The following is a 22,434-nucleotide window of genomic DNA, read 5'->3' on the forward strand; positions in this document are numbered from 1 at the left end:
TACTAAAGTTACAACAAAGTTAAATCTACTTTGAGGGTAGACCTTCTCTCTGTATGAAGTAAAATATTAATGAAAAAAGATTCTATTTTTTGAATATGTTTTGGAAAGTTAAATTATTGTAACAGTTACTGATATATCATCACTTAAATTCTATAGATTTTTTTTATACCTCTTTGGAAGTCCTAAATACACTATTTTCCCTCACTTCTAAGGTTGGAGTACATCGCCCTTCAGGGGACAATAGTGGGCTTTGTCAGAGAGTGGAGTGTGTGACACACAGCAGGCACTCAAGAAATGGTGATCTGTGTCCTTGGAAACTGCAAAGACATATCTTGGTATAATACCTCATACATTTCAAAGTCTTTTCATGTAAATTTTAAATTGTCACCATAGGATCACTGCAGTGAAGCCCATCATATTTTATTTTATTTTATTTTTTTTAATTTTATTATTAATTCATGAGAGAGAGAGAGAGAGAGAGAGAGAGAGGCAGGCAAAGACATAGGCAGAGGGAGAAGCAGGCTCCATGCAGGAAACCTGATGTGGGACTCGATCCTGGGACTCCAGGATCATGCCCTGAGCAGAAGGCAGGCGCTAAACCGCAGAGCCACTAGGCGTCCCAAGCCCATCATATTTTATAGTTCAGGCTACTAAATGGGATTTACTTAAGGTCACTAGACAGTCCTGTACATTCCCTAATGCTGAATAATTACACTGTATTAGTCTGCAGGGCTACCATAACAGAATACCATAGACTAGGGGGAGCTTAAACAGCAGACGTTTATTCTCTCATAGTTCTGGAAGCTGGAAGTCCAAGATCAAGGTAGTGGCATGGTTGTTTTCCAGTGAGGCCTCTCTTCCTTCCTGCCCTTGCAGATGGCTGCCTTCTGGCTGTGTGCTCATATGTGTGTGTATATTTCTCTGAGTGTATATGTTTCTTTGTGGTGTCTCTTCTTATAAAGACATGTGCTATTGGATTAGGGCCCCACTGTTATGACCTCATTTAATCCTAATCACCTCTTGAAAGCCCCTATCTTGGGACGCTTGTGTGGCTCAGTGGTTGAGTGTCTTGCCTTTGGCTCAGGGTGTGATCCCAGGGTCCTGGGGTTGAGTCCGACATTGGGCTCCCTGCAGGGAGCCTGCTTCTCCCTCTGCCTATGTTTCTGCTTCTATCTCTGTGTCTCTCATGAATAAACAAAGAAAATCTTAAAAAAACAAAACAAAACAAAAACAACCCTATCTCCAGGTACAGTTACATTGGGGTTAGGGCTTCAACACATGATCTTTGCAGAGATAAAATTCAGTCCATGACACTGTCCACCATTAGAAATTGCCTTTTTGAACCCCCACTTAAAGATGGGTTCAACTTTTTAGAAATCCATTCAAACTATATTAAATGAGATTATTAAAAAATAACCAATTGCTAGAATTTTCAAAGTTTAGGGCCTCAAATAGAAGCCCAATTTTCTATCCAGTTCAAGCTACTTATCCATAGCAGCTTTAAAGTCAAATGTGAACTTTTGATGAATTTCAGGCATGGCAGAAAAACAACAAATTCCATTAGTTAATTTTAAAAGTGGTTTCATTCACTTTATCTTACTTCATTTTCCTGTGAGAGAGCTGGTGGTTCATTATTATCTGATTCCAGCTCTATGAAAACATGCTTCTTTGGCTAATTGGTTCCTATCTGTTTTGTTGACCATGTAGTGCTGGAAACCAGTTTGTTGGTTTGCTTGTTTGTCCGTTTATATAGCCCATTTATCTGTCTTTCTATCTGTATATCCATCTATCTATCCACCCATCTAATATTCATTAACTAGCTGTGACCGTCCAGCAATGGTGGTAGATATGGAGGTGGAATGGATATCCAAAGACAGAGAGGACTTTGATGGCTCTGCTGAGAGAAGGAGCATTGTGTGTTTGAGATAAAGTGTGGCTACATGCACAGCACTGATCGAGGCTGCTCAAGTTGAGGTGGGAACTTTTTGGAGCCATGTTTTCAAGAGTAATAGAAAGCATTGAAGAATTTCAAGTTTGAGTGTAATGAGATTAGACTTGCATTTTTAAAGTGAGTCTGGATCTTCTTAATGGATCCAGTGGATTTGCAGGGACTAAGTGAAGGAGAGAAGAGACCAGTTGGGAGGCTGATACAGTAGCCCAGACAAGAGATATTGGAGGCTGAACCAGGAGGCAAACATCCAGAAGGAAGTGGATAGATTTGAGACATATGGGATTTAGCATAAGTGTCTTCAAGACTCATGTTAGAACATGTATCCACAGTTCATTTTTAAGGCTGAATAATATTCCATTGTATACATATATACCATATTTTTTTTGTTCATTATCTGTGAACAGAATTTGTTTTTTTTCCAGCTTTTGGCTATTGTGAATAATGATACTGTGAACATTATGTTTATCTGTCAACTTCAGTTGGTGGTAGAAGCTATGTTTCATTCACCTCATTTCTATCTAGCACTTAGCAATGCCTGGCACATTGTAAACCCTCAACATTGACATGTGAACAAAAGACTTAAAATTGATTTATTTTATTTATTTATTTTACTTTTTTAAGATTTTATTTATTTATTTATGAGAGACAGAGAGAGGCAAAGACATAGGCAGAGAGAGAAGCAGGCTCCCTGTGGAGAGCACAATGTGAGACTTGATCCCAGGACCCCAGGATCACAACCTGAGCCAAAGGCAGACGTTCAACCACTAAGCCACCCAGATACTCTGATTTATTTTATATTTGTTTAACAAATGCGTATAAAGTACCAGATATTCCAAGTGCTTTGAAAAAAATTAACTCATTTAATTTTAGTAAAAATGCTGTGAGACATAAGACTGCCATTAAGCATGGTTTACAGATAGGGAAAGTGAGGCAGAGTTTAGTTACTGATAGAGCTGAGATTCGAACCTAGATAATCAGGTCTGGATCTTGACTGGTAGCTACTATGCTATGCTGCCTCTCTTATCCAGCTGACTGGGCTTGCCTGTGTATCCAGGTGAGTGGAAACCATAAAAAATTCTGGAAGAATCCAGAAGAGAGATACTTTTCATAAAGGCTCTTTTATGTCAAAATAATGAAGGCTGCATTTGCGTGCAAAGGAGTGAGGCTAGCATGAAAATGTGGAGATGTGGCAAAAAAACACAAAAATAAAAACAAAGCAAAACATCCAATCAACCACACAAACAAATCTAAACCTTTTATTCATGTGTTTGAAAACTATGGCAGAGACAAGAGAATGTTCTGTACTGCAGTGGGGCGATTGGATGGTGGTCAGAAATGTGGCTGGTAGAGGCATCTCTTTTCTGTAGTAGCACATTTTCACTAATCTTCCAGGTAATGTGTTGGTGTTGTGGTTGCCAAGACAATAACAAAAGTGCATTAGAAGAACAACTATGGAAGCAAGGCTACAAGCTATGGAGGGGTGGTGGTTCAAGGATGGTCCAGGTATACTACATGCTGCTGTCCTTCTGCACGGGACAGCCGCATGCCCTTTGCTCCTCTCAGTGTCAGCACCTGAGGTCCCTCCTCAGAGTGGAGGGTCCGCTCCTGTTCTTTGAGAGGATGCTAAACCCAAGGTGATTTCTATCTGTTCCAGGGTCCAGTTTCCCCCACCACTCATGGTGTTTCTTTCCCCTCATTCACTCCCAAGGTGGGGCAGGTTTGGTGGGGGAGGGTGGTCACGTTGAGTTGCCTGTGTCAGCAGGTGCACAGCACAACCAAGATCGTTATGGCCTTCTGTTTATCATCACCCCTTTTGCGTCTGAGTGTCATTGCCACTCAGACTACTCATCTGCCTATGGCAGATGTGCCACCTTTTCCTGGAGAACATTCCATTTGAATATCTTTGCTTATGCTGGTCTCTAGCTCTATACTTACTCACAGTTACATCTACATAAGTCTGACTATGCTTGGTAATATTTCTAGGTTCCCCGAGACAAGAGGCTGCTGTCTGTAAGCAAAGCAAGTGACAGCCAAGAAGAACAGGATAAAAGGTATGGTGTTATGTAAAGGAATATGCCTGGCTCCCCAAATAACTCTTTTTCTGTATTTTTGAAAACAACAGCATTAAACTATAATTTTTGCTTTTGAGAGGAGATGGGATCAAGGAGTTTAGCCTCTTCTGTCTTTTAGTCTGGACCCAAACTGTATCTCTTAGTAGGGAGAGCAAATTGCATATTTTGGTTGTGCATTCAAAGGGTCATCAGCAGGTTCTTGATATATCCTATCTTCTTTCAAGAAGGCTGAAAATCTGTGGTTAGAGGTGAAACGCTGGCAAGTTTGCCAGGGCAAACTTTTCTGATCATTCCCATGGCTGGATAATTGTAATCAAGTCCCTGAGGGAGTGAGCCATGTAGAAATTGCTTTTGATGAGTGGGAGAGGAAGGAGATTGGACTGTTTCTCCCTCCAGGAGGCAGCTGGTAGAGAGCCATGAGTAGCAGCAGACACCATGAGGGTGCAGGGTCAAGAAAGATGTTAGGAGATCATTATGTGACCCCCACCTTTCCTGCAACCCTGAATTAAGAACCAATTGAGAAACAAGATGCAGACAGATTGAAATTAAAAAGGAAAAAAAAATCAGTTTTATTTCTGATTAAGCCAATGGAGAATGAGATTTTTGAATCCAGTTTGCAAGGTGTCCATCCTGATTTAGATATGTCTACTCACCCAATCTCAGGCAGGTCTCCAGGTCTCCCTGAAGGGACAGGCCACCATGGTATGGCAGTGGTGACTGGAGTTCTCTCTCTTCAGTCAGGATAATCCAGACCTAAACAGGGAACAGGAGGGATTGAACCTCCTCACTCAGCTGCTTCTCCCAGACCCACCAATCAGATGTCTCCCTCTTCTGCTGAGGAATGGGGAGAAGCCACAGTGTTTTCCTCTTGGTGGTTCTTTTATATGGGAATATGAAGCCAGGAGAAATGAAATCCCCTGCTAGCACATACATTGGAATCTTACCTGACCTTGAGAGGAACTGCTTGTGACATGATGATCTTGTTAATGACTACCACCCAGCAGCTCCGGGCTGTGCATCACCCCCAAAGTACATCCTCAGCAGAGATTAAGCTGTCTGCATCTGATTTACAGTTTCAGAGGGATCTTCTGATGCTCCATAGTGTCTTTGGGGCCGTGGGCTCTAGTTAGTAGCCCACAGGGAGAAAGAGCCTGACATTCTTCAGGTCCTGTGGCTTTTCCTCCATTTAGCCAGTATTTATTAAGCTAAGTGTGTCCTGTCTGTTAAATCGTATACCAGTATCATAGAAGAGTCAGGGGAAAACATGTTTGAAGATATGTGCTCTGTCTGTATCATAAAGGACAAAAGAGACCATTTTTCGTAAAAGCATCTTTTAGAACAACATTAAAGGGTGACATCCCCTCATTTTATTTTTTTAAGATTTTATTTATCTCTTCATGAGAGACACAGAGAGAGGCAGAGCCATAGGCAGCAGGGAGCCTGATGTGGGACCTCGGGATCACGCCCTGAGCCAAAGGCAGACGCTCAACTGCCGAGCTGCCCAGGCGTCCCAGCCCCTCGTATTTTAATGGTTATTTTTGTGATTTCAGTGGAGCACCTTCAAAAACACTGGCAGTGAGGTGTAGACAAAACCGCCTTGTATAGACTAATTATGACTGAGACTTCTGGTTGAATTTAATTTGGAAGGATATCATTTGGTCTGCAATGTATTTTCATGAATTAAGGTGCCATGTGCTAGCATGATATCATTACAACTGTCTGTATATAGAAGTTGGTACATGGAAAAATAACTGAAAATCTTGATGGCATGATCCAAAATTTCTAAAAAGTATTTTTAATGCACTATTCTTAGCATTGCATTTTTCTCGTATTACAATATTCTGTTCAATTTTAAATTCTATTGCAGGTGATTCAGTAGATCCAAATAATTCTTACTTTGTTCTAATCATCCATTTTTTGGACATCTTTCTGAAGTTCTTGAGCCTCTAAAACTACCGTTCTACCAAGGCGGGTACACATTGTAGGATGATGCTGCATCTAATATTCCCGTATATGGTAATGACGATTTGACTAGGTTTATACAATTCTATAGTTCACTAATAATTGTTTATTTTTATTTTTTAAAGATTTTTATTTATTTATTCATGAGAAACAGAGAGAGAGGCAGACATAGGCAGAGAGAGAAGCAGGCTCCATGCAGGGATCTCCATGCGGGACTTGATCCAGGGGACTCCAGGATTGTGCCCTGGGTTGAAGGCAGGCGCTCAACCGCTGAGCCACCCAGGCGTTCCACTAATATTTGTTTATAAGAATGCCCCAAATATTTTGACTTGTGTTTTGCATGAATTTAAAGACCTAATAAATTTGGCCTGAAATGGAGTTAGTGAACTTTGAATATTTTGTCAAAGGCAGTAAGTCTGTGTTTGTGTAAAGTCCAGAGGAGCGGAACTGGACACTTGCTTTGGTAGCTAATCAATGTAGACCAGCTCCTTTTACATCCAACTTATAGGACATTATCCACAAATATTAATAGTTAATCCTCCACGAAAGAGTCTGAGGTAAAATTAGTTTGGGAAATTCTGGGTTATAATTAAACAGGTGAAGGAATGCCTGGGAGCGTTTACTGTGTTACGTTTGTGGCCCACAACAGGATAGCTTTATGGCAATTTTTTAAAAAATACTGATTTTGTCATAGAGTCTTTTCTTTGAGGAACATCTATTAACATTCTATGCAGTGTTCTAAACAATGGAGTTTAGGAAATGCTGACATAAATGGGTGGTCTGGATTTGGCATCATCTAGCTAACTGGACTCAGGTTAAACATAATTTCTAAATTTTTGCTGTGTCTTATATACGGAGTCATGTTATTGCTATGACCATGGAAGCAGGTTAGTACTTAAAGCAGGATGTTTGTAGACTTGCCATTTTATACTTTAAAGGATTACTTTCTAGAATGATTTCTACAGATTTGTGACAGGCTCCAAGAAGTTTCAGTATTTTTCTGTTGGCTCTGTTCATGTGAAGCCATGTTTTCCTCAAGCTTCATTCACGTTGAGGATTTGTCTGAGAAATCAAGGCTAAAACTACATAGTCTTGCTTGACAGGTAAGCTCAGAGGAGTCAGGAGAGATTAATTCTGGGAAGAAACAATTTTATTCAAGTATTTTTCTATGAGAGATGCCAGTTAGCCGCAGAAATCACACTAATTTAAAAGAAAAAAAAAACAGACATTGGAGACAGGACTCCATGCAAAATATGTATTTTTTCTCCATATCATTTAGAATAATCTATAAATAAGTGAGAGGTGACCCCAAATTTAACTGACTGCAGGGACTTTGCTAGTAAAATCGTTGTGCTATTAACAATACTCTTCCATTGACGGATTTCTCTTTGCTATTGCTGTCTCCCAGAATTCTATAGTATAAATGGAAAGTATTTTATTCCAGCCTGGTGAGAATGAATTTTCCAAACCCTCTCCTTTCTCGCTGTACCAGTCAGGAGGTCTGAGATCTGAGAGATCTTGTTTTACATAAGCCCAAGTTATACCACCACTGTTCCTCAAGTCGTGAAAGCCATTCAATGAAGAGGATATCAATGAGCCCATGTTGTTTCTCAATTTAGTGAAAATATCTTAATGATAAATTCTCATTGCCTTTTTTTTTTCTACAAGGAGGTTAACCCACAGAACTGTGAAAAATATTCTTCCCACTGCCCCCCTTTAAATTATTGTCTTCCCCTCACCCTTTTAAAAAAGCTATTTTATAACTTTTTCCTTTGAAAGTTTTCAAACATATCTAGGTGTCTCATACCCATCCAATTCTCCAGATTCAGCAGTGGTAACTTTTTGTTACATCTGCTTAATTTCTACCTTTCTTTTCTTTCTTCTTCTTCTTCTTCTTTTTTATTAATTGCAGTAATCTTTAAAATAAGTTCCTGACATCGTGTCATTTCATCTTTAACTACTTCTCATCTGTATCTCTAAATAAAAAGGATGTTTTATAGCATAATCCAAAATCATTATCACATCTAACTAAATGAACGATACTTCCTTAATGTCACCTAACTCCCAGTCCATATTCAATTGCCTCAAAGATCCTATTGTCTCATAAATGCCTTTTTGGTTTTTCAGATCAAGATCCAAACAAGATCTACTCATCCTATTTGTTATAACTTTCAAATCTTTTAATCTAGAACAAGCTTCCCATTCTCTTTTCTTTTTTTCATGCCTCTAACTTATTGAAGAAACCAGGTCAGTAAGATGTACTACGTTGTGTTTGTATGATTATTTCCTTTTGATGTTGTTTAAGTCATTCTTCTAGAGTCCTGTAATTTCGGAGAGCTGGGAATTAGATATAAAGACTTGCTTAAATTTAGGGTCACCTTTTTTTCTCCCCAATTGCACTTTATAGGTGGATTGATTGCATAGTACTACGAAACACATGCCCTACTTCTATTGATGTGCAAAGATCCTCTGCATTCCATTGTAAAATTCACCATCAACTTTTCCCCTAATGGCATTAACATCTACCGATTATTGCTTGTATCAGTTATTTTATTAGGAGTTGCAAAATGGTGATTTTTCTAATTCTGTTATGTTGTGTGTGGGGGCGTGGGTTTCACCATGCAGAAACTGTCTTGGCACCAGTGAAGCCCAGGGTAATTTGAGTGGAGGAGAAAACCGAGTGCAGGTCCTAAAGACTGTTCCAGTGAACCTTTCCCTAAATCAAGACCACCTGGAGAATTCAAAACGAGAACAGTATAGCACAAACATCTCTGAGAGCCCAGCCATCATCCCCGTGTCAGGAATCACAGTGGTGAAAGCTGAAGATTTCACACCTGTTTTCATGGCCCCACCGGTGCACTATCCCCGGGGAGATGGTGAGGAACAACGTGTGGTTATCTTTGAACAGACTCAGTATGGCGTGCCCTCCATGGCCAGCCATAGCACCTACCTCAAAGATGACCAGCGCAGCACCCCGGACAGCACTTACAGTGAGAGCTTCAAGGATGGAAACACTGAGGTGAGTACTGGCGCTGTCATCTGTAGCCAGAACCTAAACCCAGAGACCCCAGCTAATTTTGTTTCTGTTTGCTTTTTAAGTGGGATAGATTAATTAAACTGTGAGTGGGGTTTAAAAAAAATGTGTCTGTATCTTTATAAAAAGGTTTTAATAAATCTTTGATCTATGTGTGCGGAGGAGTATTTCTATTTTTCTTGACCCCTGGATGCCTGCGTGACTTAGTTAATCATCCGACTCTTAATTTTGGCTCAGATCATGATGTCAGGGTTGTGAGATTGAGCCCCACATTGGGCTCCGCACTAAGTGTGGAGCCTGCGTATGATTCTTTCTCTCTTCCCTCTGCCCCTGCCCCACACCCTGCTGGCATGCTGTCTCACTCTCTCGAAAAATAAAATAAAATAAAATAATAAAAATTTTTCTTGACCCTTAAATGATATTTCGTTGTTTTAGTTTTAGTCTTGAAATTAAATATTTATGAGGAATGAAGAGATGTTTGTGTGGAAACTTCCTACTTTGTAAAGTTTTTCTAGTTTTAACCTTCCAAGTGGTAGCTGAAAGTGTTCCCTATGCATTTTTGAAAGTGTAACTCTTTAAGACCTAGTGTGATGAGATACTCAAGAAGGAATCTGTATTATCATAATCAAGTGTGTATATGTATACCTTTTATACTTTACAGATAGAAACCACATATTCTTTTCACATGTCTGTAGAACTTACACAAACAAGATTCTCTGATTGTTTTTTTTTTAATTTTTAAAGTTTTTAAAAAAGATTTATTTATTTGCTTTAAAGAAGGAGGAGGGGGGCAGAGGGAGAGAGAATCTCCAACTGATTCCACACTAACTGTGGAGCCTGGTTTGGTGTTCTAGCTCACGATCCTTAACCGACTAAACCGTCCATTCGCCCCCTGCTTGTTTGTTTTAAATTCACAAGTTTTAAGTGAAGTTTGAAAGTTTTGATTAATTGTATATAATGTCAGAATCCATAGATATTTCCCTCACCCTTAAAGTTTTCTTGACCCCCTGCATGTGAAACCTCCTCCTCTCTCTGGCTCTGGGCAAGCACTGATCTGCCTTCTGTCTATAGTTTCACTTTTTCTTTTACTTTTTGAGTTGCTGTTTTGTTGCTTGTTTTAAAAGCTTATTTTGTTTCCTTGCTAAATAGTGGTAAGCTGTATTACAGTCTGTTGATCTGTTCACCAATTAATTAACAGATTTGGTTGCTTCTGGTTTTGGCTAGTTTAAATAATGGGGCTGTGAACGGTCCTACATATGCTTTCATGTGGACGTGTGCTTTTGTTTCCTAGGTAAATACCTAGGACTGGAATTGCTGGATCATGTGGTAAATGTGTGTGTAACTTTATAAGATACTGCTGTACAGCATTTCAAGGTGGCTGTACCTTTTACCTTCCCACTAGCAGTATATGTGGGTTCCCATTTGCCTTATCCTTGCCCAAACTTGGTTGGTCATTCTAACGGGCTATTTTAGTGGATATGTGATGGTATCTCATTGTGGTTTGAATTTTCTCTTCTTTCATGTGTAGTGATGTTGAACATCATTTCATGTGCCATGTTTGGTCATTCTTATAACTTCTATGAAATATCTTTTGAAATATTTTGCCCAATTTTTAAATTGGGTTATCTGTCTTCCTTTAATTAAGAGTTCCTTAAATAATGTGAAGTCAATTACATGTTTTACAGTCTGGTAGCCTTTTTGTTTTTTTAACTATGTCTTTCAAAAAGCATCAGTATTTAATCTTGATGAAGTACATTTAATCTTTTTTTTTTTCTTCTGTAGTTGATGGCTTTTGATGTATTGCTTGAGAAATCTTGGTCCAACCCAATGTTGCAAAGATTTTCTCTTGCTTTTTTTCTTCCAAGGCTTTTAATAGTTTTATCTCTCACATATAGTTTATAATCCATCCTGAGCTAACTTTTGTAACTTTCATAATGGCATAACGGAACGGTCAAGGTCCATTTGTGTGTGTGTGGTATCTATATCCAGTGGGTCTAGCACCATTTGTTAGAAAGACAGTCTTGTCTCCATGTAGTTGCCTTGGGATCTGGTGTAATCTTGAATTAGTTCTCTAATGTTTGACCTAGAATTCTTAACGCATTTTTTTTTTAATTGGTTCATGTCAGCTTCTTTGACACTTAGGAGCAATGCCTCTGTATTTGAGATGAGGGTCATAGCCTTCCCATTTTTTCTGTCTACCTAGGACAATAAAAGACAATGGCAAAAGGCGAAACTCATGGTTCCTAATTTCTTAAAGAGGAGTTAGTGTGGTGGCAGTGTGCCAAGTGCTTGCAGCCTGTTGCCCACTTAGTTACCATTGGGACAAAATGCAGCTACCTCATATTGAGATTGCATCCCAAATAATATTTAAAAATAATAAACATTTGATGGGCCTACTTACTATATGCTGGACATCATTCTGAGTGAAATATACTCATTTAATCCTGGAGAAGTCCCTATGAGGAATGAACTATTTTTGTCATCTCTATTTTCCAAGTGAGGAAACTGAGGCACAGAGAACCTACCGATGTCCATGGTCATATTGCAGTAAGTGGCAGAGATGCGACTCATCCCAAGCTATCAGGCTCCAGGAACAATGTCCTTACCGATTATCTCTACACTCTTAAAGAAGACTGTGTGGGGTCTTCTAATCCTCAGTAGTTCCTTTCCTTTTTTTTTTTTTTTTTTAAGATTTTATTTATTTACTCATGAAAGACACAGAGAGAGAGGCAGAGACATAGGCAGAGGGAGAAGCAGGCTCCCTGTGGGGAGCCCTATGTGGGGCTAGATCCCAGACTCTGGGATCACACCCTGAGCCAAAGGCAGGTGCTCAACCATGAGCCACCCAGGCGTCCCAGTAGTTCAATTCCTAAACATTTTTTTTTTTTTTAAACTGAGTGTCCTTTATCAATGTCATTACACCTTTCTTATCTTTCAGATGGGGGAAGAAGAGCAAAGGGACTAGCTCTCTGCAGTGTTGGCAGGGAGTTAGGTAGATAGGCTGCTCTGGTAGCCCTTCTTCTTCGGGCACCAGCCATTCCTGAATTCCTGTTGTATTCTCTGAAATTGGGGAAAAGCAAAGTGAGACAAGATAAATTCCCTGCCCTTAAGAGGCTGCCATATTTCTTGAGTTCTGGTAGCTTTATAATCAAACTTTTAATGTCCTTGTAATAAAAAATATTGTCTTAAACTTAGCTTTCTTAGCTTCCTGGGCCATATTGCTTGAAATAGTTAATAGCTGGAGTGCTTCTGCAGGAAATGCAAATTACTCCACATGGGAATGTCAGGCTCATGCTTTTTCACTAAAAGTTTGCCACTGATGTTTTTCTCACCAGGTGTGGAAATATTCCATTAGTCACAGAAGAGCCCATGGATGTGGCCCAATGTCAACAGAACCATCAAGCTGTTTGGGGGGTGTGTTATCAGTTGTGTTTGTGTTGTAGATAAGGAGGCCTGTGAAAGGAAACTATTGTGTTTGGGTTTTATTTGGAAGTAGATGAGAAAGTAACTTACCAGAAACTCAGTGTGAAGACTGTTCTCACTAAATTTGGTTTAGCTGCCCTCTTAGCTTTGGAAATCAGTGTTTATTTTGCATATTTTATTTAAATCTGACATAAATTAAATCATGGCATTCCTAACTGGTTGTAAGATTAGGTGAGTTCAGAGTAATTTCACCAAGTGAATTTCAGTAAGAAAAGCTTGTCTAAAATCTAGTACTTCTTTTAGGCAAGCTATTAAAATGTTTGGATTCTTGTTGGATTGGCAAATTTCATTTCTTTTTTAAAAATTTATTTGAGAGAGAGAAAGGAGAGAGGGAGAGCCATCATGAATGAGGGGAGGGGCAGAGAGAGAGGGGGAGAGAGAGGGAGATAAGCAGACTCCCTCCTGAGCACAGAGCTGTAGGGCCCTATCTCACAACCCCAGACCACGACCTGGGCCAAAATCAAGACTTGGGCACCTAAATGACTGAGGTACCCAGCCACCCCAACAAATTTCATTTTTTATTAGAGACTGATTCTTCTGTATGTGTGTGTAGGTAGGTATCAGAGAAGGGAGCAGTTTGGCTCAACTCAGGTTGGGATTTTTTTCTTAAGACAGTGGTAGCATTAAAAAGTTCTTTAATGGATTGGGCAGCCCCCGTGGCTCAGCAGTTTAGCGCCGCCTTCAGCCCAGGGCCTGATCCTGGAGACCTGAGATTGAGTCTGCTCCCTGCATGGAGCCTGCTTCTCCCTCTGCCTGTGTCTCAGCCTCTCTCTCTCTCTCTCTATCTCTGTGTCTCTCATGAATAAATAAATAAAATCTTAAAAAAAAATTGAAAAAAGTTCTTTAATGGATTGATTTTAGGGAATTTGATTTACATTTTATTGTACAGCTCCTTTGTAAAAAACATTTGGTAAATGTTTACTACTAGTGTTAGGTGCTGTGCTAGATGTTGGAGTAGAGGACAGAAGGAAGGATGCTTTGATTTTTATCCTCTAGAAGCTTACTATCTGTCTATATCTGTGAAGAGAAATAATGATAGTTGCCATTTATTTTGTAGTACTGTGTGCCAGCCACTGTGGCTTACACATTTTATTTCTAATCCTTACTATAATTCCAAAAAGATGTTATTGTTTCCGTCTTACTGATGAAAAGATAGAAGTTCAGAGAAGTTAAGAAACTTGCCAAAGGTCACACAGCTAATAAGTAAAGGAGTATAACTGATAAATACAATCAGGGAGGTATTAACACCTAGGATGTTTTTAGGAAACATGTAAATATTAAGACATGGAAGGAAGAGTTTGTATAGAAAAATTATCTATATAGTCATAATAAAAATCAAAATAGAGGAACATCTGGGTGGCTCAGCGGTTAAATGTCTGCCTTTGGCTCAGGATGTCATCGTGGGGTCGCGAGTCCTGCATTGGACTCCTTGCAGGGAGCCTGCTTCTCCCTCTACCTATGTGTCTGCCTCTTTCTGTCTGTGTCTCTCATGAATAAATGAATAAAATCTTAAAAAAAAAAAGAATCAAAATAGAAGGAAGAATTTTATTCTATACTGTGATTTTGTGTCAGTTAACATTAGTTTGTCTAGTTTTGTGAATAAAGGAGCACTAAGATCTCAGTGATTTAATACACTCAAAGTTTATTTCTTGTTAATAATAATCCTGATACATGTCTGCAGACCTCTTTTCTTGTTAGTGACTCGGAAATCCAAATTCCCTCCTTTTTATGACATTACCATCTCTAAATGTGGCTTCTGAGTCACCCTTACTGGGGAAGTGAGATCATAAGATTGCAGACTGACTTGCAAACACTTTGACCTGGAAGTGACATGGGCCACTCTTGCTCATATGTTATTGGCTAGAACTAGTCACAGGGTCTTAACTAACTGCAAGGGGGCTGAGAAGTTCAGTCCTGCTGTGTACTCAGGAAAAGAACTATATATGGGCAAGCACCAGATATTTCTACCATGCATTTCATAATTCAACCCCTGGCATATTATTTGTCAAATTAGCATAGTTTCTAGAGAATCCTGAAATGAAAGCAAAGAATGATCATTTGTCATACTCAATAGACATATAATGGTTAGTCTATTGATTTTATATTCATCAGACTGATACTAGAAGTTAGCCTGAATTTAAGCCCTGTCCAGCATGATTAATTTTTAACTGGGAGTTCATTTCCTTCCACATATTTAAATAATAAAACCTTAGTAAGATAGGATGTATTACACACACACACACACACACACACACACAATGGAATAATAAGCAATCATAAAAAAGGGCGTGATCTTGTCATTTGCAGCAAAGACCTAGGGGGTATTATACAAAGTGAAATAAGTCATTTCGAGAAAGACGAATACCATATGATTTCACTCATGTGGAATCTAAAAACAAAACAAATGAATAAACAAAAGCAGAATCAGACCTATAAATACAAAGAACAGACTGATGGTTGGCAGAGGGAAGACAGGTGGGGGATGGGCAAAATGAGTGAAGGGGAGTGTGAGATACAGGTTTCTAGTTATGGAATAAGTCGTAGAGATAAAGGGCTAGCGTAAGGAATATCATCAGTGATATTGTAAAAGTGTTGTATGGTGACAAATGGTAGCTACATGTGTGATGAGAGTGGCAAAATAGAGAAAAGTTGACTCACTATGTTATACACCTGAGACTAATATAACGTTGTATGTCAACTATACTAAAAAAATTTTTTAAAAAAATCTTAATGTGGAATCAAGTACTAAATTGGAACATAGCTTCACTTGTGATTAATACACTTGATTTTACTATGTTTATTGTAAACATATGACATAGTGCATATGTTACTATCAGACTTCTATCATTTTATTATATCAGTTTGTTTTTGGATCAAGCAAAATCTTGGAAAATCTCTAGTGTATATATTTTATACTTTAGGAAGATTTAGATTTCTCTATGTGTAGTGAAATTTGATGAGATTGGATGAACCATTATTCAGATTCGTAGTAGTCATCTTCCCACCTCATGAATATCATGGCTATGGAAAACCCTCATCTGTTGCAGCTGGTACTTTGCAGCACCATTTGATGTTTTGATCACTCCTTCTTCTTTAAAATGCTCTTGGCTTCATGTCTACAGCTTCAGTTATCATGTATATACTAAAAACTTACACATTTTTTTCTCTAGCCCAGTTCTCTTCTCTTTGCTCCAGACCTTTATATCCAACTGCCTGTGACTCTCCACCTATCCCAAAACTGATTTATAATCTTTCCTTGTCTTTTCCACCTTAGTTGGTAGCATCAGCATCCTGGTTTCTTAAGAAACTAGGATATTTGCTTGATATTCTGCTCTCCTTCATCATACATTGTCAATTATGTCAGTATTACTGTTTTTTTTTTTTTTTAAGATTTTATTTATTCATTCATGAGAGACATAGAGAGAGAGAGAGGCAGAGACACAGGCAGAGGGAGAAGCAGGCCCCATGCAGGGAGGCCGACGTGGGACTCGATCCCGGGGCCTCCAGGATCCCACCCTGGGCTGAAGGCAGTGCTAAACCGCTGAGTCACCAGGGCTGCCCCCAGTATTACTTATTAAGTATCTCTCGAAGCCATCTAGTTTTCTTCATTCCACTTCCACCATGCTGGAACAATCTGTCATTATCTCTGCCTGTTTTTGTACACTGTACCAGGGATGCTGTTTTTGACATGCTTCTCTGATTGTATCACCACCGCATCACTTAAATCCCATTGCTTTTAGTTTTAATATCTAAATCTTTAACAGGTATAGAAAGCATTGTATATTCTGCTTCTCCTCTGCCTTTCCCATTTCATCTTGGACCTCTTTCCCCCTTATGCTTTCTGCTGTGGGCTCCATACAGTTCTGTGAACCTGATATACTTCCTCCTGCCTCAGGACCTTTGTACATGCTGCTCCGCGTTCTAGAATTGTGCTTTGTAATGCCATAGCTGCTAGCCATGTGTGGCAGTTACAATTAAATAAAATCAAGAATTTTAGTTTCTCAGTCCCACTAACTACCATTTTAAGTCCTTGATGTGAGCAGTACTACCACATTGGACAATGAAGATACAGAACACTTCCATCTTTACACAAAATTCTATTGGACAGCACTCTTCTAGAATATTCTTTGCCCCTTCCCTCATCCTTCTTCCTGTGTACTTACTCAAGGAAGCCCTCCCCATCCTCCCTTCTGTTCCCAGTAGAGTCAATTTTCTCTGTAACTAAGTCTCCCAGCTAAAGACCACCATGAACACATCTGTAAGCAGGATTACATTTATTTAGCCTGCTTCAGCAGGGGACCCTTAGGTCAGAAAGAGTGTTTGGGCTTACAGTGGGTAAGTGTAAGGAGGGATTACAGATGTGACTGTCAGCTCTGGACTGGATATAAGACATTGGGGCATCTCGGAAACTGGGTAACCATGGTTCAGGAGATGAGATGAGCAAAGCAGGACTGAAGATGCCTTTGCCAAGAAAGCAGCAGTCCCTCAGAAGGAAGACATGTTATTCACTTTTATAGCAGTGTGTGACTGTCTTCTGGGCTTCTGTTGGAATGTTGCTGTTGGCCTTGTCTGTGTGCCACTGGAAGTAGTACACCAAGACTGATTGTCAGTGGGACTCATTTTTATTTTCTCAGTTCCTGGAACTCTGTTGCTCTTTTCAAGTAATGTGTTTTCTCTGCTACACCAGAAGCTTCATGAGAGCAGAGGCCTCTTCTGGTTCACGTTGGTACCCGTAGCACCTAGGACACTGCCTGATACAAAGTAGATGCTTAGCCTTTATTGGAAGAGTGGATGAATGAATAAACGAATGATAAGACCTAAAAAAAATGTTGACTGATCACAGACCACCATTTCTGGAATCAGAAAGTATCTGATTTTCTGACAGTTGAAGAATCATTTGTCTTTTCACACTAGACTCTTAGCAGGTGTCTCTTTGCTCCCACCTAAGAAAAACACTAGAATTCTAATATTCAGAATTTAAACATAACATTCTAATATTGCCTGGTATCTCAAGTCCTTTCAGGGTAGTCTTTATTTATTTTTTTAAATATTTTATTTATTCACGAGACACACAGAGAGATAGGCAGAGACATAGGCAGAGGGAGAAGCAGGCTCCAAGTGGGGAGCCTGATGCGGGACTTGATCCCAGGACCCCAGGATCACATCCTGAGCCGAAGGCAGACGCTCAACTGCTGAGCCGCCCAGGCATCCCTCAGGGTAATCTTTAAAATATGTTATACCTTCTTTACTATCATTTTGTCAGTCCGAATGAAGAAATGTATGGATGCATTATATCAGATCACGGTAAGGTATAGTGATGTTGGCTGTCTGCCTGCCTTTTGGCATCCTATGAATTATATTAAAAGTTTTCCAAATAGTTGGTAACTGTAATGACCCAAATGTTTCGGCTGTAATTCTCACCAAATCACGTAGGGCCATATGATCCGTCAATGTGATCAGATCTCATAAAGAACTGTGATGCTTTCCAGGTGGAATAATTTTTTTTTCTTAAATTATAAAGACAATATAAAAGAATTAAGGATAACATTTTAAGCTTGAAAAAAGTAGTATTCACGTTGGTAAGATGTCTACTATTTTTATTTTTTCATAGTTCTTATCCACATACATTCATGTTATTGGAGTAAGATTCTCTATTTTAATCAGCATATAGTTGATCATCTCTTTGAATCTGAACAATTGTGGTGTATCACACCTTCTTGCATCACCTGAGGGATTAGAATCATTGAATTTATTAGTCCAATATGTTGTAGTAAGCTAGTTAAGCCTTAGGCCTCAGAGTTCTATGGCATGGACAATAAATTCACTGAGGGCCATGTTTACTGATACTGGTTCATCATGTGTTGTTATGGGTTACTGCATATTCCTTCAAAGAACACCTTGGAAATGCATCTCCTCTGTCTTCCTTAAATGCCCTTTTCTTCATGCTCCCCTCCTACTCAAAAATTTCCTAATTCTTAACTATACTAAGCGTAAATACCTTTTCACAGATCAGCCTGTCCAGCAGAACTTTCTGCAGTGATGGAAATTTCCTTTATTCTCTCCAGTGTAGTAGCCAATAGCCATATATGTAGTAGCCAATAGACACATATGGCAATTTAGTATTTAAAATGTGGCTGGTTGCTTGAGAAACTAAGTGTTTAACCTAGATTTTTAGATCCTCTCTTCATACTCAAATCAGGCCTATGTCCTTGGCCCCATATATGAGCCACATTTATATCTATCATTTTGTCTTGACTCATGTTGGTCCCCTGGATTACTTTTTCTCTATTCCTTCAATTAATACAGCTTCTCTTGTAGCTTCCCGGGGTTAGAGCAATCTCCACAATTTCCACGAAATCTTCCTGTAATCTTGGTGATTTTCCTTTCCTGGCAATGCTCATTTTGTGTTTCTCCAACTAGGACACCTGAATGAATGAATGAATGAATGATTCAAAATAGACTTTCACATCTAGTCATTTGCTGTATTTTACTTCCATTTGTTCTTGTTGTTAATGTGAATTTACCTATCTCCTCCACCAGTATATCTCCTCAACTATATTTTTGAGGCCAGGACAGTGTTTTATATATTTTCTGTATTTCTCTGGGCACCATTCAGTTGGTGGAGCCCCAGAATATTCCCATTGCATGCTTTGTTGATTGGTTGTAAAAGAAACACAAATCTGTTATCTTTGATTCTTTGTCACAATTACTGAATCAGTCAAGTATTTGTGAAATGTTCCTAGGATGCACTTTGAAGGGCAAACCATTTGCTTGGATCCAGGGAATTTATAAGACTGCATAAAAAGAAGATCATATATATGTACATATAAACTGAATTCTAAAGATGGTGATTAGGGATTGTGAAGAAAATTTGGAAAATAGCTGAGTAACCCTTTCCTGAGAAGGAAACCTTCAAACTGCTAGTCAAAGGATGGAAGCTTATGGCTGGGAAATGAGAAGCAGGAAAGTTATTTCTTTGAAAGAGATCCTGCAAAAAGGTCACAGTGGGAGGACCAGGTGTTTGGGGTCAATCAAGTGCTTTTTCATTCTGTTATATTCACTTAAGAATCAAGAGTTGGGGCTTCTGTGCATCTGCTTTTGAAAGGGTTTTAAAATGTAACAAAGTGTATCCTACTTGCACCTAACAACAACTGGAGATCTCTGGATCCAAGCTTCATCATGTATAATACTAGGACTTAGAGTTTCCCTTAAAAGTTTTGTGTACAAAACTTACAAGATTGTGATAATGACAGTCTTAGACAAGGGCACTGAATATGCACAAGTGATTACTATATAATAGAATTGAATACAGATAGAGCTTACTATGTACCAGATACTGTACTTAGTACTTCACATCTTTTATCACATTTATGCTTATCACTGCAAATGAGCATTTTATAGATGGAGAAAATCTGGCGCTTGCCTCAGTTTATACAGGTAGTGGGTAAGAGTTAGAACTTGATGCTAAGACAACCTTTCCCTAGAAACTCTGCCCCTAACCATTCTAAATACTGCCCTATGCTCTGTATGCATGTGGCCTCTCTGTAGTTAATGTTATATTAACTTAGAATTTGTGACTTTCGGAGTAAGCATTGGAGATAATAGGAAATGGAAGCAATGTTTTATATGTTTGAAAAAATAGGTTCCAGTACCTACACACTTTCAGAACTCCTGTGGACATGTGAATATGGACATATGAATAATACACAAAGCACAAATGTCTTTTCTGTTAAGTATAATCCTCAATGTGCAGGTGATTTGCAAGTTCTGTGCACAAATAGTAAGTAAATATTTTCATTGTAATTGAAAACAATACTAAAAAATGTATTATCTTTCTTTCTGAAGTGAGGATAAAACTGTTTGGACATATTTATTACTCCCCCCCCCCTTTTTTTTTTTTGCATGATGGCTTATGTATTTGTTTTAATTTTGATGACTTTTAAATTTTGCAGAAATTCCGGAGTGCTTCAGTTGGGGCTGAGGAGTACCTGTATGACCAGACATCAGGGTAGGTTATCAGGAGATGCCCCAAGAAACTAATGAACTGATCACACTTTAAATGTATCCCCAACTTATACTTTTGAACCTTTAAAACAAATTCTTTTCTCTATATAGTGACTTCTAAATTACTGTTTCCAATCTTGACCTATATTCTGAGGCCTATTCCCTTTTTCCGTTCTTCTGTTGGTTAGATATCCCTTCTTAGGTGGTTCTCTGAATCTCAGACACATGGACCTCCAACATAGTATGTGAATAATTGGAACTCTTTACCTTTCTTTTTCTTTTCTTCCTTCCTTCTCCACTTCTTTGATATCTGTTCTGCTTTTATTTCCTATTGTGGCTAATGATGCAACCATCCTCCAGTTACTCACCCTACAGGTGTAAAGATCTACCTGACTTTTTGCTACACTTTAATCACACTTGCCAAGTGCTGAATGTTCTTTTCTACGTGTCCTGTTCCTTGTAGCTTACTCTTATTCATATTCTGAACTGTTGTAATATAATTGATCTTCCTGCCAGCACTTTCTTTTCTCTTCTGTTCCACTTTGCACATAATTAGCTACCAGCTATCATACTGGTGCCTTCCATGTACAAGTAATGCAAAAGGTATGGGAATAAGATAGAACCTCTCCTTATAAGAAGCCCATAGACTTTTGGAGGGGACAAATATAGTGATGGGCAATTACAATTTGCTAAGTGATGAATCAGTCCTGCTACAGAGATACATAAACAGATAGCTGAGAAGACCTATGGGTCTGTGTGTGGTGGGGGTTAGGAGTGGTGGGGATGGGAAAAGCTTGCAGGAAGAGGGCATTGGAACCAGGTGCTAAAGGATTGTGAGCAGGAGTTTTCCAGGGAAAGAAGGAAGATTAAGAACATTCTAGGTGGAGGGACCGGATGTTCAAAGACTTTGGTCATGGTCATGCCCCATAGATAGAAGAGAGTGGCAAGAAATGAATTGATCTCTTTCGTTTCACAAAATTTATCAGTGATGTCACCATTTCAGACAGGATTAGACACAAATTACTCATGAAGGTGGGCAGGGCCCTCTATGTGCTGGTCCCTTTGTACTTTAAACCTTGTGTCCCACCATATTTCTCGCTCCTTTGCTTTTACATTTGTGGCCCTCTTCTATTCTCTCTGTTTCCACCTTCAGTTCTCCTGATCCTTTAGGATCTTGCTCCAGCCTCAGGCTCCCCAGTCATCCGCCCCAGATCATCCAAGTCAGTTTCAGTGTGTGGTGTTTGTGAGTGGGAGGGGTGAAGTAGGGAACATAGAGTTCCAAGTCCCCTTCTAAAATGTGGAAATACATGTATAATTTAAATTATATATGCTATATAAACCCAGATTGCCATGTAATCAGCTATCAGGCTGGTAAAAAGAGCATTGATTGACCTACCAATCACTGGATCTATCTTTTCTTTCTGCTGCATTGTCCACTGGAGTGATCAAGTTTCTCACCCTTTCCTCACCTGTGAAATGAGGAAGGTGCTTTTATTTCCTGTGTTATGGATACACTTGGGGAGCATGAAACCTCCAAAATTATATTCAGAATGATTTCTGTTCCTATGTGCTTTTTTCCGGGGAGAAGGTTCACAGCTTTCTTCATGTTTTTTTGTTTTTTTGTTTTTTGTTTTGTTTTGTTTTTAAGGCAGCCTGTGCCCTAGACAAAGTTGCAAGCTGCTGGTCTAGGTGATTCCTAATATCCTGTCCAGGTCTCAAATTTTATGATTCAGTGGTTGTATTGAAATTGCTTTACAGGCAAAATAACAGTGAAATTGGTTCTGTCTTGAATGATTTATTTCCCACCATGTCCTAAGATATGTATTCCGGAATCAGCTCATGTGTAAGGTTGTTCTCATAAAAAGAGGAATATTATTGTGCCCTTCAAATTTCTTTCTCCTTATGGAAGTTACAAAAAATTAAACGTT

General features: G+C 39.0%; 1 protein-coding gene across 5 annotated transcripts in view; it reads left to right on the top strand.

Moving 5' to 3' along the window:
- Positions 1–22,434, top strand: part of GRHL2 (grainyhead like transcription factor 2) — a 157,599-nt gene that overhangs the window by 48,566 nt on the left and 86,599 nt on the right. For all 5 annotated transcript variants that reach the window (XM_049093288.1, XM_049093286.1, XM_049093287.1 and 2 more), the window contains exons 3-5: positions 3,935–4,002; positions 8,611–9,004; positions 20,455–20,510. In XM_049093288.1, the coding sequence (XP_048949245.1) occupies positions 3,935–4,002; positions 8,611–9,004; positions 20,455–20,510 (518 nt within the window). The remainder of the gene's footprint in view (positions 1–3,934; positions 4,003–8,610; positions 9,005–20,454; positions 20,511–22,434) is intronic.

The sequence above is a fragment of the Canis lupus genome, chromosome 13 (genome assembly GCF_003254725.2).
Source record: "Canis lupus dingo isolate Sandy chromosome 13, ASM325472v2, whole genome shotgun sequence".
Taxonomy (NCBI): domain Eukaryota; kingdom Metazoa; phylum Chordata; class Mammalia; order Carnivora; family Canidae; genus Canis; species Canis lupus.